This window comes from Sceloporus undulatus, chromosome 5, assembly GCF_019175285.1.
Source record: "Sceloporus undulatus isolate JIND9_A2432 ecotype Alabama chromosome 5, SceUnd_v1.1, whole genome shotgun sequence".
Classification (NCBI taxonomy): Eukaryota; Metazoa; Chordata; class Lepidosauria; order Squamata; family Phrynosomatidae; genus Sceloporus; species Sceloporus undulatus.
In genome coordinates this window covers 150718427-150746157 of record NC_056526.1, presented here as the reverse complement: position 1 = coordinate 150746157, position 27731 = coordinate 150718427, and the positions used below count along the sequence as shown (strand labels likewise).

The 27731-nt window shown below is 38.4% G+C and overlaps 1 protein-coding gene across 2 annotated transcripts in view; it reads left to right on the top strand.

The window, feature by feature from the left end:
* NAA15 (N-alpha-acetyltransferase 15, NatA auxiliary subunit) overlaps positions 1 to 27318 on the top strand; it is a 51286-nt gene extending 23968 nt beyond the window's left edge. For both annotated transcript variants that reach the window (XM_042468650.1, XM_042468648.1), the window contains 16 exons: positions 856 to 990; positions 2473 to 2626; positions 5039 to 5158; positions 6334 to 6429; positions 8880 to 8986; positions 9471 to 9543; positions 10239 to 10408; positions 11930 to 12082; positions 12525 to 12653; positions 13717 to 13930; positions 14697 to 14890; positions 17199 to 17307; positions 19110 to 19208; positions 20961 to 21104; positions 25517 to 25614; positions 25902 to 27318. In XM_042468650.1, the coding sequence (XP_042324584.1) occupies positions 856 to 990; positions 2473 to 2626; positions 5039 to 5158; positions 6334 to 6429; positions 8880 to 8986; positions 9471 to 9543; positions 10239 to 10408; positions 11930 to 12082; positions 12525 to 12653; positions 13717 to 13930; positions 14697 to 14890; positions 17199 to 17307; positions 19110 to 19208; positions 20961 to 21104; positions 25517 to 25614; positions 25902 to 26102 (2196 nt within the window). In that variant the 3' untranslated portion in view covers positions 26103 to 27318. The remainder of the gene's footprint in view (positions 1 to 855; positions 991 to 2472; positions 2627 to 5038; positions 5159 to 6333; positions 6430 to 8879; positions 8987 to 9470; positions 9544 to 10238; positions 10409 to 11929; positions 12083 to 12524; positions 12654 to 13716; positions 13931 to 14696; positions 14891 to 17198; positions 17308 to 19109; positions 19209 to 20960; positions 21105 to 25516; positions 25615 to 25901) is intronic.
* The last annotated feature ends 413 nt before the right edge of the window (positions 27319 to 27731 follow it).

Here is a 27731-nt window from a genome sequence, read left to right as displayed (position 1 = left end):
ACACCCTATGTATTATGTAGGCACTCTTGTTCTGTTTTCATTCAGGAAGTTTCCTCAGCTTTTGTGGCATGTATAAGAAAGCGAAGATGATTTTGTCTCAGCATATCCCCCACTGGGTAGTGAATGCTATCCAACTTGTCTGCTACCTTGCTGAAAAATCTCTTCTGCAGGAGGTCAAGGCTCACTCAACTCGGGCAGTGGCCACCTCTCAGTGTACGTCTGAAGGATTCCTCTCCCAGAACTCTGCTGAGCAGCTAAGTGATCGTAGCCCTCTACCTTCCTGTGTCATTACAAGCTGGATACTTGGTCCTGAGCTGATACTGCATTTGTTGTTTGCTATTCTCCCTTATGTATGACTCACAGAGATAACAAAGAAGAATAGATTGCCAGCCTGTAACTCTGGCTCTTCAGGTGATTATCTTTGAGTTCACACAACCCACCCTCCTACCTTTATATGCTATCTCTTTCTCCACGTCTCCCAGTTGCGGAGTTGGAATGAGGTTTCAGCGTGAACCCATAACATGTGTGAAGGTGTAATGTGAGATTACCACAAAACACAGTTCTAGAAGCTTTCAAAGATTTCCATATGCATGCAGCCATATGACCCCCTTATGTGTGGGCTCACAGATGACTAGCTGAAGAACCACAGTTACAGAAAGACAGCCTTCTAGCAGCAACATGCCATCTTTAGTCCAAGACACAGGTGTGGATAATTCATTAGACTGTTGTACAAAAATCTCTGCCAGTAGCATATTGGGAGTTTTTACATCATAAATCTTCTGAAAATATTGTTGATTTCAGTAGTGAATTGAGGAGACTAGAATGTATAAATGGCATTTGCTTACTTTCATGCAGGAAACTAGATATCAGTTACTTCAGCTTCGACCTGCACAACGAGCATCATGGATTGGCTATGCTATAGCTTATCATCTGCTGGAAGATTATGAAATGGCAGCAAAAATTTTGGAGGAATTTAGGAAGACTCAGCAGGTATTATGAGGAAATTTCAAGTTTATATTTGTATATAAATACAGTCGGTCCTTCTTATACACGGATTTTTTATACACGGATTTAAGCATACACAGTTTGAAAATGTTCCAAAAAAGTATAAATTTACCTTGATGTTCCATTTTTTATTAGGGACACCATTTTGCTATGTCATTATACTTAATGGGACTTGAGCATACATGGATTTTGTTATACACGGGGGATCTTGGAACCAAACCCCAGCGTATAACAAGGATCCACTGTATGCATCTAATTGATTTTATGATAAGAACCAGAAATGTTAAATATAATTTTAAATATAATTATAAATTTATATTATATGAATGCATACATGTATAAATGTAAATATAATGATCTTAAATTCAGTTGCTAGTGCAACTAGGCTTTCCCTCCTTGCTCCTCTATGGACATCTGTTTCACCCAAAATCTGTTCCAGAGGCTTCCCACCCTTCCAGAGCAGGTTTTGAGGGTGCCTGGCATTTGGAGTGGACAGTCACTGCAGTAGGTTTCTGCTAACAAGCATGGCTATCACTGGAAGCAATCTATTGGAATTTAGAGATTTTGTGAACTGTACTTGGTGTAAAAATGCTTCTGCATACCAGAATCTTACTATGGTGATTCCCCTCTTTTTTGAGTCACCCATTCAGAAAAAAGGAAGAACACTGAGCATTCTTTTCCCCCTAAAGATGATCGTTTCTGTCTTAACAAATAGTGCCATCCATGTTTCTGGTAGTTGGATACAGTGTGCCCGAGTCATATGCAGGCACATCATACTTGGCTTCCAGCATATGCTAGAAGTCGCGCCGAAAAAAAGGCTTGCGTGCCCTGGATGAAGTAATGGGGCATGTGCCTGTTGCATGTGCACGGTGCTACCCAGCACCACCCAGCAGGTACGAGCCCCAATACTTCTAATAGGGCTCAAGCGTACGCGCCTTTTCTTTTACGCGAGGGGGGGGGCGCTCTGGAATGGATCCCCCTCGTAAAAGAAGGGCCCACTGTACTAGCCTTTCCAGAAGGAATTCTTCATTTGTATCTCTCTAAATATGTGGCCTTGCTATTTTTAAATAAAAACATAGCCCACATATTGACAATCAATATATTCAAGCCTAGAAGCTGGCATGGTATAGTGGCTTGGTCATTGGACTATGAATCTTTAAACCAGGATTTGAATCCTGTCCTGGCCATGTAAAACCACTGGGTGACCTTGGGCGAGTCGCACACTCAGCTTCAAAGGATGGCAATGGCAAATCCCCTCAGAAGAAACCTGCCAGGAAAACCCTATTATAAGTTTGCTGTAGGGTCACCATAAATCAGAAATGACTTGAAGGCATGCCCAAACACATAAAATATATTCAAGCCTAGTTTGTCTCCTGTGGGATTAGAATTAATTAATTAATTTGTGTTTGATAAATTGTGGCTTTGAAATTAAAAGGAAAAGTCTCTAATAATTTTCTGTTTAAACAGACATCTCCTGATAAAGTTGACTATGAGTATAGTGAGCTACTTTTGTATCAAAACCAAGTCCTCCGGGAAGCAGGTCTCTATAAAGAAGCTTTGGATCATCTTGGTACCTATGAAAAGCAGATCTGTGACAAATTAGCGGTTGAAGAAACTAAAGGTAAATGAACCATCAATATGTTCTTGTGTCTCAATCATCTTATAATGAGAATGTGAAATATAGAACTACATTCTCAGTGGGTTCTAATTGTGGTGTTGGACATGTTTTTCTCCCACATGTTCTGTTCCCAATAGAAATACTTCTGAGGTAACCTGCCAAGTATTGTTGCAGCTATAAGACAAGCACATTATTTGGAGGCAGGCTGGCCTCAATCTCAATCTTAATTTATTATGTAACTAAAATACTTGAAATAGGAACATTTTTTCTGGATAATATTGGAAATACTTCTCTCTGTGTGTGTGTGTGTGTGTGTGGACAGCTGAAGAGGGAACATTCCTGATGCTTCAGTTTGAACTCTCGGAAACTGCTGTGATCCCTCTCCATGATCCACATTACTTCTCCTCATGTTCCTTGGCATGCCTTGACACCAGCAGCAAAGTTCATTACATTTCCTCTTAACTCTTAAAAGTGGATTCTCGTTTCAGTGATTCTGACCCTGGTAAACTGAACCTCTAACTTTAGCACCATTAGGCAGGTTGAAATTTTAATAGCTGTTTGAATAAATTGATGTTATGGCTATGGCAGATATAGTTTATGATAATGCCTTGATGTTAACTTACCAGCACCTACTGGAATAGTTCATGATTAAAATCATCATCTAAATATAGATCACAAGTCTGGTAACTGATTTCTGACAGTTGAAACATAGTTAAAACACAGTGTGAGTTGATAGAAAGAGCTATCTAAAATTCTTTATCACCATGCATAATTACACTTGCTTCCTTTTGGTTAAACATAATACCTCTCTAGAGTAGACTAGTGAATTGAGCAGAGCTCAAGTTAGTTGTAATAGCCGTCCCATTCATTTCTCTGAGTGGATTCCAGGTAGATGTAGTATCAGAGTTAGGCCTTTCCTAGAGCTGGATCAAAACATAAATGGATAGTGCAATATAGGTTAACTTCTACTTTTAGATAAGTAGTAGGGTTTGTAGTGTCCTGAGAATTGTACTTAAAAATATAGAACAATATTTCTAACTCTTTTTGCTATGAAGAATTCATAGAATTCTTTGGAAATGATGGCAGTATTTCCTGTTGTATGGAAGCCAGTCACATTACAATAGTGCAAAATACCTAATCTTGTCTTTATTATTAAATGCAGAATATATTCAACAGCTCTGACTTTTTTGGAAAATTTGATAGGTAGAAATTTGTATGTATAGCTGTTTTCTAACGCATACTAATGTTCTGGTAATTTATCAAAGCATATAAATGTGAACTGCTTTCTGGAGAGTTATTAATATCCTTAAAACTGCTAAATTAGTTCCGCTGCTATGATTTTAAACTTTTATAAATTCATAGCCAGTTTGCAAAACTGGTCACATATTACATTGTTTGTGTGTGCTCACAAGAAGGATTATACAAAGAATGTACCGTAATTAGATTTCAATTTAGTAGTAGTCTTTAAATGAGAACAAAAACACAACAACGTAGTTAAATTTAACTTTTTAAATATGATTAAATAAGTTTCATTTAAACGAGACTTCTAGGATTTTTTGCTAGATCCTAATAGTAGGTCTTAAAATGAAACTCATCCACAATAATTTACACTTCAGGAAACATAAATACAACTTGTGAGCAATATTCCTTTTCCCCCTGCCACCGCTTCCCTCCTCCTCTTCCTCCCACTGCCACCACTCCTTCCTTTTCCTTCCTCCTGCCTTTTCACTGCCGCTTCCTTTTTCTTCCTCTCCCTGCTGCCGCTTCCACCTCCTCTTCCTCCTCCTCTCTCCCCTGCCTCCTCTTCCTCCTCCTCTTCCTCCCTCCTCCTCCTCTTCATTGCCAGAGCCTCTTCCTTTCTCCTTTCCTCCTCCTCTACACTGCCACAGCCTCTACCTTTGTCTTCTTCCTCCTCCTCTTCTTCTTCACTGCTGTGGTCTCTTGCTTCCTCCTCTTCCCCCTCGCTACTGCCACCACTCCCTCTTTTTCCTCCCCCCCTGCCACTGCCGCTTTTTCTTCCTTCTCCTCTGCCCTCTCCCCACATGGCTTTGCTGTCTGCGAATGTTGGAATCTGTGAATGGCAAGCCTTCAGATATGGTGGGCCTACTGTATTTGTATTTCTGGCATTAGTTCTCTTGAAAGGGGATTCCTTTGATCTCAGTGAAAGAATGATGATGAACTTTCAGCTATGTGTTGGCTGAGCATAATGGGCTAAATTTCAAATCAAATAAATAAATAAATAAATATTGTTTTAGCCTTTCCTGGAGTAGACTCATTAAATGAATAGACTTGTTAGAATGAAAGGATGGAGAAGCCCAAGGCACATGGTTTTGGGGGTGAATTTTTGTTTAATCCACTGCACATGTATGTTAAATGTCCTGTTACAGTTGATTTATAACTCTGCATTTTTAACAGGAGAACTTCTGTTACAACTCTGCAGGCTGGAAGAAGCAGCTGAGATATACAGAGGATTACAAGAAAGAAATCCTGAAAACTGGGCTTATTACAAAGGCTTAGAAAAAGCACTTAAACCAGGTAACAATATAGCTTAAACTAAAGCTGCTACTTATGAAATATGAAACCCATTTGTCATTTTTCATCAGGAGACAAAATGACTAAACTGAAGCTACAGTCAGCCCTTCATATACATGGATTTTTTATACATGGATTCAAGCATACACGGTTTGAAAATGTTCCAAAAAAGTATAAATTCCAAATATCAAACCTTGATTTTCCATTTTTTATAAGGGACACCATTTTACTATATCATTACATTTAATGGTACTTGAGCATACACGGATTTTGTTATACACGGGGGATCTTGGAACCAAACCCCAGCGTATAACAAGGGTCCACTGTACTATGCTTTGGCCACATTATAAGGTAACATGACAATAATGCTGGGGAAAATGGGGGGCAGCAGGAAAAGAGGAACACCATAGTTGAGATGAGTTAGTTCAATAAAGGAACCCATGATCCTGAGCTTTCAACACCTGAGCAGGGCTGGTAACAACAGGATCTCTTGAAGATACTCATATGGTTACCATAAATCAAAGTTGACTAGACAGCAAATAATAAAACAGTAGAATCATTTTTATATGTAGCTATCTGTAGTACCTAGAGTTGTTTGGGAGACTCGTTAATCATTATTTCAGCTGTTCTGGAGGATGACCACCTATCTTTCTTTTGGCTGAAACATTCCCCCAACTGCACAATAGTCTCTATTGCCCTTGAGAGAGCATGCCTTTCCTAATCATACACCAAACACACTGCTTTGTATGAATGGGGAAAAAATACTTGGAGTGTGTCACATAGCATATATGTTAAGTCAGACCATCCTAAACATCTGTTCCAAATTTGATGAAAATTTGGTTATGCAGGATGTGGTGAGAAACACAACAGAAACCTAATCTTATTTATATGGTTTAAACCAAATTGCAAAAAAGATATATATATTTCAATTCATTGAAATCTTTTCAGCGATGTGCCACACTATTCTGTATGAAGAAAAATAAATGGAGTGTATCATTTTACTTATTCCCAACAACTGTGAGGGTTGTTCCCATTTTGTCAATACTGCCAGTAAATACGACAATCTCGTCCTGTGACGCATGAATGAGTTTATAATATATAGCAGTTATTGCTAAGGTTCAATTGGCAATCTGACTCCTGAATTAATTGTTCTCAGTAACATGATTTTGTTCTTCTAGCTAATATGATAGAACGGTTTAAGATATACGAAGAAGCCTGGACTAAATATCCAAGAGGGCTGGTTCCTAGAAGACTGCCATTAAATTTTTTATCTGGTGAGTTTCCTTTTTAGTACTGAGTAAAATTACTTGCAGTTTTAGAATCCTTTAAATGTAATCTTATCAGTTGCTTAGAAATGACACCAACATTTTGTCTTTTCACTACGTATAGACATGATAAAGGGTTAGACTGACAATTCTTCTGTTTGTTGAGCTGATTCGTTGGTTACCTCTGATGCTTTGTCTCATCCTAGAGCAAGAAAAGTTGACTCTGGCCAAGATGGCCAATCATTAGTAGCATGAATTGGTGTATCCAAAACCGAAACATTTAAAAGGTCTATAGGGAAGCCATGTTTTAGAAAAGAGGAAATAAATATGGCCTCTGATGCCAGAATTTAAACAGAGTGTGATTTACATGATGACATAAACCCGACCACCTGAAAAATGTCCAGTTGGGCTAGACAAAAATGATCCTGTGTTCATTAAAATAAAATTTTTGGAACATCATAATATCAAAAAGGCTATTTTGGGACTTTAAGATGCTAAGAAAGCAGTTGATAATATTGGTTTTCATGGTTATGTTTGGTATAACAAAAATAAGGCACTTGCTAAATTTAAAAGTCATTGTATTAGAAAGACTCTCCTACATGTTTGGTATAAATATAAACATATATTTTCCCCCTAAGATTACGTTAGCTACCTCACCACAGGAAGCCTTTTTTAAAGGAAGGAATAGGTTAAAATTGAAGTTAGTTGTTATGGCAGTCTTTTTTCTATTTTGAACAAGGTAGCTGGAAGCTTAAATCAAGAGAGATTATTCTTAAGGAAGGCAAATATCTTAATTGGTTTGCTTATATTCAACTTAAGGATAGATGTAATCAAGGCAGAGAAATGGAGACACAGAGGTTAGAAAAATGAGTTTTATTTAGAGTTGTGTAAAGACAGCTACCATATAATTCAAAAGTGTATAAATGGCTTCTGAAACTAAAGATGAGACTGTAAAAAAGTACATGATAAGGTGGGCCCAAAATTTGGGTCATAATGTTGTTATGGATATATTGGGAAAATGTAGTCCTAAGATAAAGAAAACCTATCTGTGACATATAGATGGTATCTTACGCCAAATAACTTGTCAAAAATTATCCAGAATGTTTCAAATCAATGTTGAATGTGTCAAGATAAGGAAGGCTCCTTTTTTTGGTAGGGGATTTATAAGAAGGCGAAAAGTGACTGGTTTAAGATTTGCATGTTAATCCAAAAGATTTTAAATCTGGAATTTGTCATGTTACCAAAAATGTTTTTGTTGGACATTATGGACAAACATATTGGACTGAGGTATAACACTAAATTAAGGATTGTTCAGACCAACATATTTGCCATCACCATGCACAAATGCAAGAGCCAGACAGTGAAGAATGCTAACAGAAAAAAAATAAACTGATTTGAGATGTAGTACAGGAGAAGAGTGATGAGGATACTGTGGACAGCCAAAAAGACAAATAAATGGGTACTGGAACAGATCAAGCTGGAGCTATCACTGGAAGCAAGGATGACTAAATAAACTGAGTCAAGGAGGATACAGCCATGAGCCTGAAGGAACTGTGTATAGCAGTTGAGGACTGAGGGTCTTGGACATATCTCATCCAAGGGCTTGCTGTGAGTCAAAGTTGACTTGAAGGGTAGTTAACAAAGACAACATTATTGATAAAGAACTGGATAGTAAATATGGATTAGTTTTTCAGCTTGGAACAAGAGCAGCAAGAGTATTGTTTGCTCAGACTTACAAATGAACTGAAGCACTGATGATGGAAGAAGCATGGATTGTTAAAGTTGTTGAATTAGCCCAAATGGCCAAATTAACATGTGTTCTAAAGGATAAACCAATTGAAGAGTTTTTGAAAGACTGGAAACCATTAACGGATATTTTGAGCAATACAAAATCTAATAGTGCAATAATCCGTCGCTGTGATTGTTAACAATTTTAGTTGGATCTGTAATGGCAGAATGATACTGTTTTCTCTTTTTTAAAATTGTTTTCATTACAGTCAGGATTAGGGGAGATTAGAGCCCTACTGTGTATTAATTGTATGCCTTTATTTTTTTCTTTCTTTCTCCCCCCTCTCCCTTTATCACTCTTTTTTAAAATCTCTCCTCGAGGTTCTTTATATTTGTTTATTATTTTGACTATAAATTAGATTCATTTTGTTAAAAAAAAATCATCCAAATTAATCTCAAGAAAAACCGTTAACAGCTACCTGTAGAGAAATCTGGACTTTCCAGCTCTGTGTTGTGGTTTGACAGCTTTTTCTTTCTTCTTGTCTTTACCCGAAAAGGTAGAGGCAAAGCTGGAAACGCACGCCCTTTCAGACTGAAAGCTGCAGGAGAGTCTTATCATATATTGTGTCTCCTTTGGACTAGCAAATGGGCAGTGATTAATATAGTTTTGAATGTGCTGGCAACATGTAAAGTAATGTTTGCAACAGAATCAACAGCATTTTTCTTTGTAGGTGAGAAATTTAAGGAATGTTTGGACAAATTTCTGAGGATGAATTTTAGTAAAGGATGTCCCCCGGTCTTTAATACATTGCGATCACTGTACAAAGATAAAGAAAAGGTAACTAACACATATGCACTTTGAATAGTTTGAGCTTTTTGTATAAGAACATTATCAATTATGTTCTTAGCGTGTGCAGTTGTTTTCCTAAAACAATTCTTAAAGCATATTTGGGGCCTTACAGACATTTGTAGACAGATTCACAGTGATGTCTTTTAAAATACTAACTTCAGTAGGGCTAGAATAAGGATGTCAATTTTGCTGGGGATGGAGATGACTATGCATAACTCGTGGTGCAACATGGGAGGCTCAGGTGACTCAGGGAGACATTTTATACTCCCTGGAATGCCAACATGGTTGTAACTTCTCCCAGAGGGCCTTGCAAGTATACATAAGAATTGCAGCTGTTCCTGTTTCTACCTTTGGCATGTGCTGGTCAGCTTATGATTTAGGATTTTGTGAACACAGATTGGACCATCTGTTTCTATTGTCTGTTGAAGTAAAATAATAGCAGCCTGTTCTACATTTGTTTTGCATTATATAGGTAGCAATCATAGAAGAGCTGGTGGTAGGTTATGAGACATCTCTGAAAAGCTGCAGATTATTTAACCCAAATGGTGAGTATTGCAGTATTTTATATTAGTATTTATGTTATTACAATATTTAGCTTGTTTTAATTGCATAAAGAAAATGGTAGGGATAGTGAATAGTTGGCAAGTAACCCATAGAATATGTGCCCTGGCTTTTGTCCCATCACCTTCCTTTACCTATTCCTGTACTGTGTCCACTGGTTCCTCTACTGCAGACGTATCTAGTTCTGGGATCAATTTTATTCTGATATTTTTAGATCATCTGGGTGAGCCAGTTTTCAGCTGCCAAGACTAGTCTGCTCCCTCCTTGAGATTTACATGAAGAATTGCATCATTCACATGGATGCACAGTTGGCAGTTTTTCCCCCAAGCTTTGGATGAGTGGTGGAGTTGAGCCTTAAACCTTCTCTTTCAACATCTTCCTAATTCGTATTAAGATGTGCTTCCACTTATGGTTTATGAAATACCATTAATGGGAGCGTGCATCTCTCAAGACATGTAGTATGCGAGTATCTTACATGCATAGTTCTTAAAAGAAAAAAAATTGAGCGCATATATGTGAAACAGCATACTGTTAGCCTGTTGTATAATCATTTTGCCAATAAATCCATCCAGTCCCCAAATAGCTAATAAGAGATGAAGCAATGTGTTTGCCTCCTTTCTTTGTGCAGTCTATTGTTAAATGAAAAACAACAACAATATTTCCACTTTCCTCCAAGCAGATGATGGCAAAGAAGAACCTCCAACAACCTTACTTTGGGTCCAGTACTACTTGGCACAGCACTATGATAAAATTGGGCAACCATCCATAGCTTTGGAATATATAAATGCTGCAATAGAAAGTACACCGACCTTGATAGAACTGTTCCTTGTGAAAGCTAAAATCTATAAGGTAACTTTTTATTATTGCAGCAGACTTGCAACATACAGCCCTACCCATAATGATTGTACTACAGGTTGAACATCCCTAATCCAAAACCCAAAACTTTTTTAAGCACTGACATGATACTTTGAGGCTTTGATTTTGGAATATTTTGGATTTGGGAATGAAAAAGGAGTGTAGGATTTACCTTTATTCATGAGGCTAGAGAGAGACGTGAGAAATGTTATCTCTCCTGGCTCCCACACCCAGTCACCCTTGCACTTAACTTCCATTCCTTCTTACTTTATCGCACCTCCATTCCAGAGCACTACCAATAGCCAGCACTGGTGCACTCGTTTCTTGCCATCCCTGCCATAGAGGAAGTTATTGCCAGTCCCAAAATGAGCCCCCCATTATCATAATCATTCCTTCTTTTGCTCTTGGTACTGAACTGCAGGATGTTGCTGTCACTGTCTGTATTCATTAGTTCCATGATTTGAGGCTCGAGAGATAGCTGAAGAGAGATGCACAGATCTGTGAAATGGTAAGAGGCATGGATTCACACCAAGCACTGTGTTTGAGTTCCTACCATTTCACAGATTCTCACGGCTCTCTCCAGCTGCCCTCTTCAGCCTCACAGATATAGCATACTATAAGTATGTACTGTGCTACTTCATTTAAAAATAATGTTTTAAAAATTCAACTCCAAATGCCTCTAGTTCCATTTATTTTGGATAAAGAATACTCAACCAGGTAGTTTCATATACTGTATTTAAAGAATTCACAAATTTTTAAACTCCCCACTCAGGGCTTTTTCACTAAAATGAAACTACAGTCGCCCCTCCAGGTCTGCGGACTTGAAAATCTGCAGACGGGCGACCACTATTAACCTCAGTGGGCTTCAATATGTGTGAGTTTTGGAACCCGTGGGGGGAGTCTGGAATGAATTCCAAGGGGCAAGTGTATTCTTAAGAATGTAACAGTCCAGACAGCTCAAACTAAAAGGCATATCTAGTTCAACATTATGTCTCAGGATGTTTAAATTTCCAGTTTCTGTTGCTGCTTTGACAGCTGCTGCTAATACAGCTGTTCCAGACTTGTAGCCATCATGGTTGCTACGAAAGTGTCTGGTAGATTTCTAATCAGAAGAGAATTTCTCTGCAGTTGGTCCTTAAGTACGACTCTGTACTGTTTTCCTTCCTTCTGCAGATCTGCTCTGTTGAGTAACTATACCCAATTTCTTTGTACTGTAATCATTTTCCAAGACAGCTCATTTAGAAGATTTGGGTTAACTTTTTAAAATATATATATATGTAGCAAATAAGGAAATAGCACTGCGTGCAACTTTGTCCATGCTTACATGACAGTAAGCCTCTAGTAAACATAGAGGGATTTGTTGCTCACTAGAAATGTATGCATTATTGTAGTGTTATTTTTGTAAGCCTAATTTAATATCCTGTACTCTTCTTAGCTTATTGTTCTATGTTTTTATAATTTATATGGCATACTACAGTTAAGTGCAGTTATTGTTTTTGTTTTTGGTCTTTCAAGCATGCTGGAAACATAAAAGAAGCTGCAAGGTGGATGGATGAGGCACAGGCACTGGACACAGCAGACAGGTTTATCAACTCCAAATGTGCAAAGTACATGTTGAAAGCAAACTTGATAAAAGAAGCAGAAGAAATGTGTTCTAAGTTTACAAGGGTTTGTTTGTTTTATTATGCTCTTTGCATTAAGGAGTATCACACATAGTTTTGGAAAATATTAGCTGTTCAGTTATTGATAATTCTGATGTTGTCCTCTTGGGTGCCAAAGGATATGGACTCTTTTAAGTATTTAGGCAACTGAAATATGCTTCTTTAATGGGGCCTAAAGTGACCATAAACATTGCAGTTTGTTGGTCACTCTTTTGGCTTCTCCCACCCCTACTCCAGCATATACCTGACATGTTTAGAGGTTTGGTTTTTTTAACCTCTTAGCATATTTAAATTCTTGATTCTCTTGCAGTTAGAATACTACATTGATTTATTGTATGTTAAAACAATCCTGTAATACTCTTGGTTTTTAATAGCATGTTTCCATAAGCTAAATATTTATAGCAACTTGTCATGTCCTGATATATTTCTGTATTTTTTTTTCTTTCCAGGAAGGAACATCAGCAGTAGAAAACTTGAATGAAATGCAGTGCATGTGGTTCCAGACAGAATGTGCCCAAGCTTATAAAGCAATGAATAAATTTGGAGAAGCACTTAAAAAATGCCATGAAATTGAGAGAGTATGTATCTAATTATTTCAGCTTAATTTAACCATTTTCAGGATCCAATCTGAACAGGTTTTAGGTTCTGGTCCATAAGAATATGTATATGTTAAGTAATGAATATGTTTTAACACATTGCAGGGTGGGCCTAGTCACAGGCTGTGCTCAGTTTTGCACTGTATTATTTAATGCCATAATTTTGCAATCAACCTAAACTGCCTGTGTCTTCTATCATTTAAAGTCATCAGAAGAGTGTGAGTTATTATGAAATTTATGTCATTGAGATACACAGCTGTTGGCTAGGTGGCTCCCCCTTTTTTATCTTCACTATCTGTGGTTTTTAGATAACATCGTTTGCCATGCTTTATAAATTGGCAAACTGTGCTTAGTTTTTGAACAATAGTTTGCAGACTCACTTCAGCTAGGCTTAAAAGCAAGACATTAACAGTAGTTTATGATTTCAACAGAGGAGAAGCTGAGAGTTTAGAGGAGAGAACATAGTCTGCCAGGTTGTTCCTCACTGCCAAAAGTATTTAATATTACCTCTGAATTGACTCTAGGATTTTGTTTTGTTGAAAACATGTTCCTGCTGTTTTTATACCTGCCATTTCTTCTGCTTAAAAGCTGTGTTTTGTAATATATTGTGAAGGCATTACGAGAAATGGATTTACTACCACTTACTACTGTACTAAAGACTATCTGTGGTATCTAATATGTATGATGCTCCCTACCACACACAAAAATAAAGTCTGAAATGCTTGTAACACATTTTACATCCTTTTTATTATTATTAAAAACACTTTTAGATTACAATAACATTACATACCAGTTTTGGTGTGATCAATGTACTTCTGATGTCTCTGTAATCTTAGTTATTACTACAAGTAAGTATCCACTCTGCTATGGAAACCTATTGGATGGCTTTGAGAAAATCATCCTTTGTATTATCACCTTCATATGCACCATAGTTGGGACTTTTTTTTTCTTTTTGAGTACTTGCATATACATAATGAGATTTCATTTAATACATATGTGTTACTGTGATTTCTGATGTTTGCTAAATAACATGATTTTGTGTTAGCATTTTGTAGAAATCACAGATGACCAATTTGATTTCCACACATACTGTATGAGGAAAATTACACTTCGATCATATGTGGACTTGCTGAAACTAGAAGATGTACTTCGACAACACCCATTTTATTTTAAAGCTGCAAGAATTGCCATAGAAATTTACTTGAAGCTTCATGATAACCCTCTCACAGATGAGAACAAAGAGCACGAAGCTGATACAGGTATAATATATTCTCAGTACTTGTTATATGCAGCATAGTCAGTCCTAGCTTTGTGGATCTGCTCAGTAGCAAATTTCTTTCTTGTGCTACCTTTGCTACCCTATGAGACAAAATAGTTGCACTGCATACTATTCACTGTTTAAAAATTCACAACTTCAGAGAGATAAATTTCATCAAAGTTGATCTGGAAATACAGAAATTAATGGCAGAATTAAGGATACTACAGATATGTTTGTCCTTTTAAAGCATTGGAGCGTATTCAAAATTTTGAATTGTTCAAGTGCAGTTGAGTTAAATGGGTTACTATGGGGCGAAACAGATGGACAGGAAAAAGTGGTTTGAAGCTGCCTTTTCTGAAGCCATATTGAAACCCCACCAACCGCACCGCCGGCTCCCAAGACAGCTGGAGTGCTCATGTCATGACCACATGCTATGGTTTCAAGACAGGAAGAAGTGGGAAAAAAGCTGCTTCTTTTTGAAATGGCTTTTCTCTGCATAAGGTTCCTAGAGGGCACTTTCCTGCTGGTTTCAAGGCATGTCGTCTAAATGCCACACCTTCAAGTCAGCCTGGAAGCACCTCTTTTTGCCTGTCTGTTTAGCCCCTATATTCCCTTTGAAACCAACTGATTTTGAGCCATGATTAGGAGTCTGAGAAAACTTTGGCTAGAAAATTAAATCAATAGATGAATAATTTTACCTTTGTGAAGCTACCTTGATGGCAACTGAATTTTCTATACATAATTATAGATTTTCCCCCCATAAATAGCAAATATGTCTGATAAGGAGCTAAAGAAGCTACGCAATAAGCAGAGGAGAGCTCAGAAAAAGGCTCAGCTAGAAGAAGAGAAAAAGAATGCAGAAAAAGAGAAGCAGCAGCGGAACCAGAAAAAGAAGAAAGATGATGACGATGAAGAAATTGGTGGCCCAAAGGAAGAGCTTATTCCTGAGAAACTAGCTAAGGTATTCAGTGACCATATAGTGTAGATTGTATTTGAGCATGCAGTCCACGGAACTGCTAAATAATTTCTTTTCATAGTGCACCACTTAAGAATTGATTTTCCACAATCATTAGTCAGGGCATAGTGAGTTATTCAGTTGCATTAAATATTAAAGTGGAAACAAATAACTGTACTGTGCATGTGTTACTGTACATGTTAAATTATTTTGAACGAGGACTCAACACAGATGCATACATCACATTTCCATTCTTATTTACAAAAGATCTGATTTCAGCTTGAACTGCAATGTGAATAGCATTTTTAATGTCTGTAAATACTGTTTTCTGCCATATCTGATATGTTAAGCAAAATATGTATTTAATTCAACTTAAATATGAAAGCACTAATTCTTTGTAACACACCAATACAGTTTTAAGCCAGTGCAGTAATAGATCCCTGATGTGTGTCCTTTGGTACTCCTTATATCTTTATGAACATGGATCTAACAAATACAGTGGACCCTTGTTATATGCTGGGTTTGCTTCCAAGATCCCCCATGGATAACAAAATCCGTGGATGCTCAAGTCCCATTAAATATAATGACATAGTAAAATGGTGTCCCAATATTTGAAATTTATACTTTTTGTTAACATTTTCAAACTGTATGCTTGATCCGTGTATAAAAAATCCATGTATAAGAAGGCCCAACTGTAATGATAACAGAGGACCATGACGATCTTCAAAACAAGAAGTGATTGCATTAGTAATGTGTGTCTTGGTACTAATGCATGATGAGTCGCAAATAATTGCGTAAAGACTGTGACAAAATCAGTTTTGAGATAGTACATAGCTACAGCCAAGCTAATTATTTTAAGTAAGCAGCTCCTCTTAAAAACTGACGTCAAGAATAAATCTGTAACGAAACATAGTTCAGTATGGTTCACTCATGCCTTTGTTGCTGTCTATTGATCTTCTAGTTGGACATTTTCATTTGTGTCAGGATGTTCCCAGAATTTATCAGTATTTTTCAATTTGTTGATATAATATGTAAGAAATGTGTGTTATAAACTAATCCCCCCCCAAAAAAAAAATTGTGAGTATATTCAGCAGTAGTTATTCAGATTATCAGTATTTGACATTAGTCTATCTGACAACAAATTGAAGGAAAATCTTACATATTGCAAAGAGCCCTGTATAGAGATGTCATAGTTCCCCTTATAGGGCCTTAAAGTACTTGCTGAGCACGTACTAGGGTTAGGAAGTGGCGGTGCTTCCGCACCCCCCCAACCCTAGTACGTGCTCAGCACGTACAAAATGGCGGCGGCCTTTCCACATGGCCGCCGCCGTGACTATGTCATGACATTTGGAGGCGGTGCGGTTGTTACGTAGTGGGGCCGCGTGAGGGTGCTTAGTGCGCCCTTTCCGCGGCCCTGGAAGGAGCTCCGTTTCAGAGCTCCTTCCAGGTTTGCGTCGTTGGGCGCAGCCTTTAGATGGCTGCGCCTAGCGACGCAGAGGAGAAAGGGGCCAAGGACACCCCTTTCCAGGCCACGGGGAAGTGGCCTTTTGCCCCTTCCTCGCGGCCCGGAAAACGGCGGATCGGGGCCTCAGCGGCTGCCACTCTGTAACGCGCCATAATTCCTCTTAGTGGATACCCTTCCAGTAAAGGGATCCAAGGTCTTGCTCACAAAAGAATGGAGGTGTGCCTTTCTTATTTTTTGCAATAGGAGTGAATAGCAACCGTGTATTTATAAGGAGAAAAGACTAGAATTGGAAACTGAGTTTAATCTGTTCCTTGCCCCTAGGTGACTCTAGACCAGGGGTAGGCAACCTGCGGCCCGCGGGCCAGATGCGGCCCAGCGAGGCCTTGGGACTGGCCCCAGCCCGGTCCTGCCGCCGATTGCCGCCGGGGCCTTTGGCCTCTCACGCGCAGGGGCAAGGGGGGCAATTGTCTAGATCAGAAACATTCATATAAGTAAAATTTTTTTAAAAGCAGCAAATTTTTGCGTGTCCTCCACTTTTTTAAAAAAAAAAGTCCCACCATTTGAAGAATGGTGTCCTACAGTATCCCGTTTAAATTTACTTATAGTAAAATTTGTGAAATTATTAATTATATTTATTTTGTTGGCTTCCAAAAAAAAAAAAAAAAGCGCACCACCAGTTGTCTGAGGGACAGCAAAAACCCGCGCCCCAGCTGCAAAATGTTGCCCTACCAACCCCCCTGCTCTAGACACTAACAATTCTAAAGAGAGCCTCTTTCTCTTATGTGATATTATAAGTATTTTAATCCTTTCAGCCTTTTTTTTATTTGGTAATTTGTTTTTGTACTTTAGGTTGAGGCACCTTTGGAAGAAGCTATTAAATTTTTAACTCCATTGAAGAATTTGGTGAAGAACAAAATAGAAACCCATCTTTTTGCCTTTGAAATTTACTTCAGGAAAGGTAAATGAAAGACACTTTAAAGTGGAAATGCACTAACAAGCAAATGAAAGTGTAAAGTTAGGTTTCTAATGAGACACCTCTGTATGTCTTTCTAGTTTCTTTCATTCAAGGCATATTCTGAACATTGAGGATCATGGTTGGGCCTTAAATATGTGCACAAGATGTAGAAAAATTCTATAAACAATGGCTATTTGTAATACATTCAGGATGCCATAGATATGCATTGGTGCTGCTACAGTTGACCTGCAAACCATATCTATCTTTTTCTTATCTATTATTTGATATTTAGAGTACTGAAACTTTACTGAAACGTTGTCAGAAAAAATGTTGTTAATCTTCATTTAAAAGCAAAATACTCTGATGTGAGTCTGCCTAGCTATTAAGTAACTTCATAGAATTTGAAGAACAGTTCTTTAAACAGTCTCTCCTGGTTAACTGAACCTTTTATTTCCAATATAGTAATAATAAATGGTTCAAATAAAAAATACAGCGGGTAAGATCCTATTCAGTGGTAGCAAAATGATATGCCTCACTGGTTTAGGGGCAAAGCAGATGGGTGGCCACAAGTGGCCTCTGACTGCGATCGGACCAGAACTGCATTAACCACATGACTCGCCCTCACACGGTCCCAAGCCATCTGCCACCAGGAACCAGATTATCCCAGCTCCTATTTGTGGCAGGGTTGGGAGCATGCACCATTTGAATGCCATGCCCCCACAGTGACTAGAAGTCACTTTATTTGGCCTGTGTATTTCAGGCTTTAGTTGCCCAAACTGCCTGTTACAAGTAATTATCACTTGCCATCCCCTTGTGATGAGAAACCTTAAGATATCCTAGTGCCCAAGTAATGTGAATGCCACATTACAAACACTAAATTTTATCACCATATTAAGACTTGTTGGAGAGATTAACTGGAATTGTTATAGTGTTAAAACGAGAGCCAGTGGAAGCAAATGCAGCAAGAGTGGCAGATACTGTGAGAGCCTCACATAGCAGTGAGGAAAAAGCTGCAAAGACAGGACAAGGAGGCAGTCAGTTCTTCAGTGGCTTATTTCCATATGTTTGGCTTCCAAAGGTGAGAGAGCTTTGAGCCAAGGATTCTTGGAGGAGTGGTTTAGACAGTCACCTGTCCCATGGCACAAATGTTTAAACTGTTCCTCTTACACTGCTTCAGTTCTGAGTCCCTCCAGCTAGTCATTTGGAAACAGGCTTCTCATAGCCAGCAGCTCCCTTTTCCTGTGGCCACTACTGCCACTGCCTTGCACAAGAAGATAGACAGGACAACCAGTGGTGTAATGGACCATTATGCTAATGTAGCTCACCAACAGGATTCCAGCCACTGTGTGCAAGTTACTCCAAGTTTACTCTTGGTTAATTATGTTAATTATGACACATTGTTCAAGTCTTGCAACCCCCAGGAGAAAAAAATTTAGGGCAGGGACAGGTAAGCTGCTAGAAAAGGCCCCATTCATAAAGTGTTACGCTTTTGCTAGTAGGATTATGCACAATTCTTTCATTATCAAGTATCCCAAACAATTGTATGTGAGTAAAACAATAATTTTAACTTCTTGTATTGGCTGGTTGGGTTTATGAGGATTTCTGTTTGCTGAAGACATAAAAACATAGATTAATGATCTTTATCTCTTTTATTCAAGGCATTATAATTTCAAATGTAATCATCTTGATTATAATATCTGAAGAAGCATAATTGAGCATTATATTTCATTTTTTCGCTTGGTTTTACTTCCCTAGTAAATGAGAACATTTTGTAATCCACTGCCAATCTATTTTGCCTCAAACAGAAAAATTTCTTCTTATGCTGCAGTCTGTGAAAAGAGCATTTGCTATTGACCCCAGTCATCCATGGCTTCACGAGTGTATGATACACCTATTCAGCAGTGGTATGGACCTGATTACTATGTGACCTAGTAATCATGCTTGCAGAAACTATAATATGTACTCATAATTTGAAGCTGATTACACTCTCGGTTATTTAATTAAAAAATCGTGTGTATACTTTGTAGTGGTTATGAGATTTCTGTAGAACAATGATGGGCAACTGTAATCCTCCAGATGTTTTTAGGCTACAGCTCCCATGCCAAGGCTGATGGGAATTGCAGTCCAACATCTGGAGGGCAAAACATTACATCCTTGCCTTAAAATTACCAGTAGGATTTATTTAATGTATGTGCTATAATGAAACTACAGTGGTACCTCGGGATACGAAATACCCAGGTTACGAATTTTTCGGGATACGAATAAATCCCATAGGGATTTATTGTTTCGGGTTACGAAAGTTTTTTCGGGTTACGAAAAAACTCCGGCGCTGTTTTAAATGGAGCCGCGGCAGAGCCGCGGCTTTTTTCCCCATTAGCGCCTATGGGTTTTCGGCTTACGAAGGCTTTTCGGGTTACGAAATTAGCCGCGGAACGAATTAATTTCGTAACCCAAGGCACCACTGTATGTTAAAAATGACATTATAGTTTGCTTTGTGACTTCCTTTATCTATATCTAGCCCCTAAAAAGGAAAACAAAAACTTCTTGTTGTCTGTCTTCCTTTCCCAAATGAGCCTTTCATATGAAATATTGTATATTAAGATTTTAAATGGCTAGTTGACTATATTGATGTTTTATTTTTTGAAGAAATAAACCCGGGAGGGAGCAAATTGAGCAGTATATTAGAGGTTTGTCATACTGGAGTGCTTTGACCAAATACATGAATGGGAAGACAAGACAGTTGTATCTACTGCCCTTTTTCATTAAAGCAGAGGCTTTGTGATTCCAGATTTCCTTCCAACTTCGTTCTCTGGTAGTCCAGTTTCTATGTTGCATGATATGATCAGTCTATGTATCAGCTTCTTTCTAGACCCTACCATATTGAAAGCTATTGCAATTTCTATAGTGATTTGAAATACAGTTACACAGATAAATTCCCATATCTTAATGGGGAAAATTAGAGATCAGTGGTACTCTATGTGTTCAGTATTTTAAAAATTGCAGGATCGATCCTTGGTACCTCTTGTTTTTAGGATTCATGGGTAGCTGGAATAGACATGACGCTGGTGAACAGCATCCTGTCAGAATAAATAAGGTTGGGCTGGATGGATGAATAATTCAGCTCATTGTAAGGAGATTATATATATACACACACACACACACACACACACACACACACACACACATATATATGAGAGAGAGAATAGAGACAAATAAAAATTCTTAGTTGTAAAATACGTAGATGGACTACTTTGTGGAGTAAATTCAGAGAACAGCTACTTGTTTGGATGTGCCAGGATGGACAACTGCACTGAGTTCAGGGATTGCACAGACTGCCAAAAATGCCCCCCAAGACAAAACAAAAAACAAACAGAGGTGGCTGAAAGCACATTTTTGGTTTTGAAAAATAGGTATTTTTTAAAATGATAACCAGAGAAATAGTAGAACTATTTTAAAAGTAAGCACTGCTTCTGGAAGCCTCCAGAAGAGGTAATTGAAGTTTTTTGACCAGAAAAAAAGGGCTGGTACAGGGAGTTTGAAAACCTTGATGGGCCTGAAAGATGCCTTAATATAATAAGAAGAGCAACTGTAACATGGGGTTGGGGTGGGGATTAATAGAGTGTAATGCAGTTAATTGCTTATTTTTAATTATGTAGTTTCAGAAAGCAAAGATTTACAAGAAACGGTAAGAACAGTGTTGAATCAAGAAATTAATCGGCTTTTTGGAGCAACTAATCCAAAGAACTTCAATGAAACTTTCCTTAAACAGAACTATAATTCACTACCGCACAGATTATCTGGTATGTAATTTGCTTTGTATTTCAATTTTTCCTGAGGCATTTTTAATGTTAATCTCTATTAATATAGTGGACCCTTCATAATAGCAGGCTGGCAATCTGGATTGGACTGCCTGCAGATACCCTCCTGAAGAAATTTGCCAAGAAAGCCCCATGAGATGGTCATCATAAGTCAGAAACAACTTGAATGCATACAACAACAAACAAGATTGCCATGCCCCATATATTCAGTGGTGGCATGAGAATACAGATATCTTGATGTGTCCATGTCACCACCACTGAATAATATGGAGCAAAACCATCTATTTTTTTGCCATTCATGAGGGGTCCCAGAACAAAACCACCATGGATGGGAAGGGCCCACTCTATGTCACTTTTGAATTTACACAGTAGTCTAGTCCAACATGTCACTTGTGTTGATGCCAAGATGCTTTTTGTCAAGGGTGTGTTAAGGCTAAACTACATGGTCAGCAATCTCTCCTAGTGTATGTTTCTTGGGTGTACCACAGACTTCAGGCAAGGAATCAAATGTTCAATTACTCTCAGAAAGAAAGAAAGAACGTCCATATGAAAATGAAACTAGCCAAGTTTGTTTTTTAACAAGGTCAGATATTTGAATTCCTGGCATAAGACTGTTGATTATCGATTGCCATGTTAAAAATTGAAATGTCTGTGATACTGTTTTCCTTAAAATATAAGACAAAATCATGATATAAACTCTGAAACTGGAACTATTTTTATAGTGAAATAGCCAAAGGAGAACATGCAGAGAAGTTACTTTAATTGCTGTCACAAGATTGAGCAAAAGTAGCAAGAAACCAGTTAATTCTGAGTTTGCAATCAATATTCTAGCTTTAACACACATTCTTCTATCTCCCTGCTGCTACCACCAAATCTCTGGACCAGCAAGAACACGAAGGGTGTCACTTACAGACGTTTACGAAACTTCAATGTTATTCAATAGCTGTATGCACAGACTATTTAAATCAGTGGTAGGACTGCCAATAAATGTTACTAAGAGGCTGTGCAGACCGCCTCCAGCCACCTCCTGCTGCACTGGATCGGGGCCATGGCAACCATATGCTGCAGCCCCAGTCTGGCCTTTGCAGGGCGCAAGTGGCTCCTTTTTGACCCCAGCAAAGTGTGCAGTGGCCGTGGCACTGTGGTTTTATGTCACTCCTTCAGCACTGTGTCATGCTGATGCAGCGCCAGAGGAGCACCGTTAACTCTGTGTGCCATTTGATGCAGCACATGGCATCACATCGGCCTGGGGGCAAAACCAGGGCATGTGTTATATGGATACCATACCCCAACCCTGCCCCAACCCAGCTTTTCCTGCCTTTATGCACAGCCCCTTAATCAGAAGCACTTTGTGTGAGACTCATCTGATACCAAAAGCAGTCCTTGCTAACATAAATGAGAGGAGAGAGAACAAGTCCTTCAAGTATCTGGGAAACTACATTCCTAAAACCATGAACCTTCTGAGAAAAATCAGTCACATTGCAGTTGTGTCATAGATAAAAAAAAAACGACTTGTCTGAATTCAAAGCTAAATTTAACATGGGCACGTTACAGAGCACCCAAAAATGGCGCTCTGCCGGCACCGCTGGTTGCTGCGTCCAGGAACAGCGGACAAACAGCATGATTCCTGGACGCAACAAAAAGAAGCTGCAAAAAGCAGCTTCTTTTTGCGCCCCGGAAGTGGCAACACAAATCGCTAGTTGCGCCTCATGGCGTCACTTCCACCGGCGACGTATGAAGCTAGGCGTCCGCAACGTCAAGATGGCAACGCCTGTGTAGAGCGCCACCGCCATTTGTATGCACGAGCGCGTACTAGGGTTAGGGGCGTCCAGAAAGGACGCCCCTTTCTAACCCTAGTACGCGCTTGGCGCGTACGTTGTGGCCGGCGGAACGGGCCATAGTTAGGCAGAATTGCTGCCACACAAATGATGGAGTTGCCCAAAATTAATTTACTTTTTCATACTCTGCCCTTTTTTTATTATCACATGAATATCTGACAATTTGCCTGCAAAGATTTGTGTTTTTGTTGTTGTTTTTCTTTCCTCCTCCTCTTCCATAATGGCAGGACATCAAGAATAGCCAAACATGTATCAGAAATCTGCGTACTTTTATTATTTTATTTTTCTGGAAGTTTTCTTTCCACCGAATTGTGTAAACAAGTTTTATCTTTGACTAGACCCTGGAGTTCTGGCTCAAATGGTTTAAATGCTTTGTGCTCCCAATCTCTCCCTTAACACCTCTGTTAATATACTCTGCTTTTTAAAAACTACAACAGTGCACAATCCCACAGATCAGGAGTGGTCATACAGTCTGTTAGATTCCCTCCTGGTGGGAGAGCAAAAATTAATGACAAGCCAACACCCTCCCATTTTCTAGATCTGCAACAAGTTCGGCAGCAAACTGCTAGTAAACTCACAAAATGTTGATAAGACTGAAAAATGGAAAACATAAAGATGCAAATTCACACATTCTAAAGCTTTCTTTTAAAACATCTAATAAAGACATCCAGTGTCTCAAACTCGGGAACATGACCTGGGCTTCACACTGGAGGATAGAGAATGGTGTCACATATGGGTCTTGTTGTTGTTGTTGTTGCATGTCTTCAAGTCGTTTCCATCTTAGGTGACCCTAAGGTGACTCTATCCTGTTAAAAATCGTTTCAGTACACACTCATGGGTATGCACTGAAAATGCTGCGACACTTGCCATATATCGCCCCAGTAAGGCTTGCTCATGTATCTGGTAACAGCTCATGATAATGGAAGGATTGAAATCTCCCACCAATTCTGGCACAAGCTACAGCCAGAAATTACCAACATAGTGGAATAAGCTAGAGTTCTAGACCCAGTCATGGTATCTCTGGAGGCCAAGCCAAGAAGCTGGCTCACAAAGAGTTAATTGCTTTCCTTCTAGCAGCCAGGCACATAATTTCAAAGGAAGATCAGTTTTAAGATTGAAAGATAAGAATTAGAGGGTCTGGAATCCTGCATTATTAGAGAAACTAAACAACCAAGGTTGCATAGCCAAAGGACAAGCAAAGACAGATTTGGAGCTATTTCACTTCCCTTTATTGGTTTTATAAAATAGGGAAGGCTGAGGTGACACAAAACAGGGCTCTAGAAAAGATACACTCAGTTCAGCACTGCTCAAAACAGTCCATTTCAACTTTCCTCATTTACCTCTCTCCTGCAAACATTATAGTTGTAGCAAATTTTATTTTCTGTATATGTAGCGTTTTATAAACCATTGTTGTCAATTGCAGTGACAAAATAATATTTAAAAGTTGGCTCTTTCTCTGCTACTGCTAGCAGTAAGGCAAGAGTGATCTGTGTTAGGATTGCTATGTGTGAGAGCCTGGCCAGCCCAATAGCCCTTCAACAAACGTCACTTGTGGCTCTTGCAACTGAAACGTCAGGAGGTGCTTTAACAGTTACAACATAGTTCAATGATGAGAGACATATAGTAAATCAAGTGAGTACTGTATCAAACTCCTGTCTGAAGTAATATGAAATTTCAGCTCTGGAATTATTGTCATTACAATGTTTGTTTTATGAAAGAGATGATTAGATGAAGGAAGCTTTAAAGCATATTATGTAGAGTAATCAGATAGCAAAAGTGTTACTATTAGAAATGTTCCATAACTTATGCCACTTAGCCCCAGGCACTGCAATTGGCAGTGGTTATACATTTTCCTTGCAACAATAAGATGGAATTTGCAATTGTGCCTTTGCTTCCATGAAGATTTTCTGTTCAGAAATAAAATTAGTATTTTCCTTACTGTCCTGTAATAAAATGTACTGATTCCTCTGCTTTAAATATAATTAGTTCCAGGCTGTAAGTTCATGTGGCTGCATGTGCATTACGTGACAGACTGGGTATTTAAAGATTAAGACTTGGAACTTGAGTACCTGTGAGTAGATTTCTGCACTTGGGATAGTCCTGCTAGCAGAAGAAAGAAATAGTTCTCTTCACCCATGCAGTCCCATTTGACCTGACTTGGTTTGAAAAGGTCTGCAACAGTTGGGGAGAGATGACAAGGTGAATATATGAGAATTAACTGACCCCTTTTTCACCAGTGAGAGGTGGAAGCATTTCCATTTGCAGAAGGGAACACTTAGTACTTGAGCCCTGTCATTATTTTCCCCTTGTGTAAGGATGAGGGATGTGACTTCTATTCTGACACACTGGACTTGATGCAGTGTCCAACATACTCCAAGTTTGTACTGTATGAAAAGAAATTGTTATATATGTTGTGGAAATACCTATTTGTGATTTTTCTAGAAGGAAAAAAGGATATATCTAAAAAGTAAATTCAGGTCATTGCTGTGTGTGGGTTTTTGCTTGTTTGAATCTAATTACTCTTAATTAAAGGTGATTTCCCCCCCTCTCTCTTAGCTGCCAAAATGGTGTATTATTTGGATCCAGCTAGTCAGAAAAGAGCTGTGGAATTGGCAACTTGCCTTGATGAATCCCTTATAAACAGAAATCTTCAGGTAAATTTTGAATAAATTATTTATTCTCCTTGGCCCCTAGTGTTGCTCTTCTAATCCAGTCTCAGTTATTTAATTTAATTAACTTATCTTTTCACTGAGCACAAAAAATTGTTGGAGCTTTAGCATCTGACTGATAATATGTATGACGAAGTCCTTTTTTATGTTCTGCTCACTATGGACATTGATGTGTATGCAGGATATCTCTCTGAAAACAGACTATTGGAACTGCAAATTACTGCCACACAGCTTCTCTTCAAAGCAGTAATACTATTTTTTTTCTCCTTTAGACTTGTATGGAGGTATTGGAAGCATTGAATGATGGTAGCCTTGGAAACTGTAAAGAAGCAGCTGAAATGTACAGAGCAAATTGTCATAAGCTTTTTCCTTATGCTTTGGCTTTTATGCCCCCTGGATATGAAGAGGATATGAAGATCACAGTTAATGGAGATATATCTGCGGAAACCGAAGAACTGGCCAATGAAATATGAACTTTTTTTTAAAGGAGTGGAATGATTTTGGACCGTATCTGGTGTATAATATTTTTGTCACGCACCTGCTGAATTGTTCTAACTACACAGAGAATGGAAGGAGTAAAAATGGTTGCCTTCAAAGTTTTACTTTTTTTATCCTGCTGACGAAGTATATAATATAAAGTAACGTATTACTGGATATAGGTGGCTCAGTTAAAGAAAAACTAAGCACTGCTAAAATTGAAAAGTATCCTTATCTACATACCCCATTTTTAAACTAATTTATATGGAATCTGAAGGCTCAACACCCATTGGAGCAGGTGTGTGGCAGAAATATTACTTTAAATATGTCTTGTTGAGATGACTATCTCAGACAGCAAAAACGCTGTTTTAGCACTGGATCTTTTCACTGAGCACAAAGAGTTGTTGGGGCTTTAGCATCTGACTGGTTTTGATACAGAGATGATCTACCCTTTGGAAGTATGCAATGTGAATCAATATTTGCAAACAAACCTGCAACACATATATAATGTTGTTGTAGAGACTGGGACTTAATGTGTGAAACAAAATAACAAAACATAAGGTGTTCAATAAGCTTGTTGTGTCTCCGAAATTTACTGCACGTGATCAGTTTGGTGTTCTTGCACCACAGTTTTTAAATGAAGGAATGGGTTAGAACATCCTCTTTGTTTTAATTAAAAATTTGAAAAGAAATCAACATTGCTGTTTAGGAAATGAGCATGATAGTATCATTTGGCTAAACTTTTTAAAACTGTAATGCAAGAACCAAATGAAATTATGCACTGTGATGTGGCACCAACTCTTTAGAAAGACAGCATGATTTTTTCACGTACAGTGAAAATATGAACGAACATAACTATGGCTTGAAATTTCAAAGAGGAACTCCTGGCTACCAATTTGTGACTGATCGAGAGACTTAATTGTTCAAAACCTCAGCAGGCCTTGTTCACGTTATGCAGAAAAAGTGCTGCAGTTTAGATACCTCTGGAACTTTTCCACAGTGTCACAGGTTTGTAATACTTGAAGCCCTACATTTCTAAGAATATATTTCTTGCTCAGTTGTTTCAGGCAAGCCCATGACTTTGTAACTTTTAACGGGCCCAAGATTTTTTTTCGATAACAGACCAGCTTCTTATTCCTGCAGTTAAAGATGTACTTTCCTTTGTCAAACATAAGGTACCAAATATAATGCAATAAAATGTTTTGAAAAAGAGTTGTCTGACTGTATAATGTGAAAACACTTATCAGGAGAGAATGTATGTATGTAGTGGAAGACCAGTTTAAATAACAATTTGTATAAATAGTTACAGTGTTGGTGAAATCACACAATGCATAATGCAGCAGTGCTTGGAGACACTACTTCCCTTTCCTGTCTTCTTTCTCCAATAAAGTAACCATAACAGCTGCTGTTACAGACTGTAATTTGCAACTTGGCAATAATAGCTTCTAGAGTTATTAGTAAATAACTCTGCAAAATACAATCCCCCTGTGAGGATTACAAATTCCATGGGAATTTACATTGTCTATTGTGATTCACAGAATCACAGAGTTGGAAGAGACCACAAGGGCCATCCAGTCCAACACCCTGCCATGCAGGAACTCTCAGTCAAAGCATACCTGACAGAT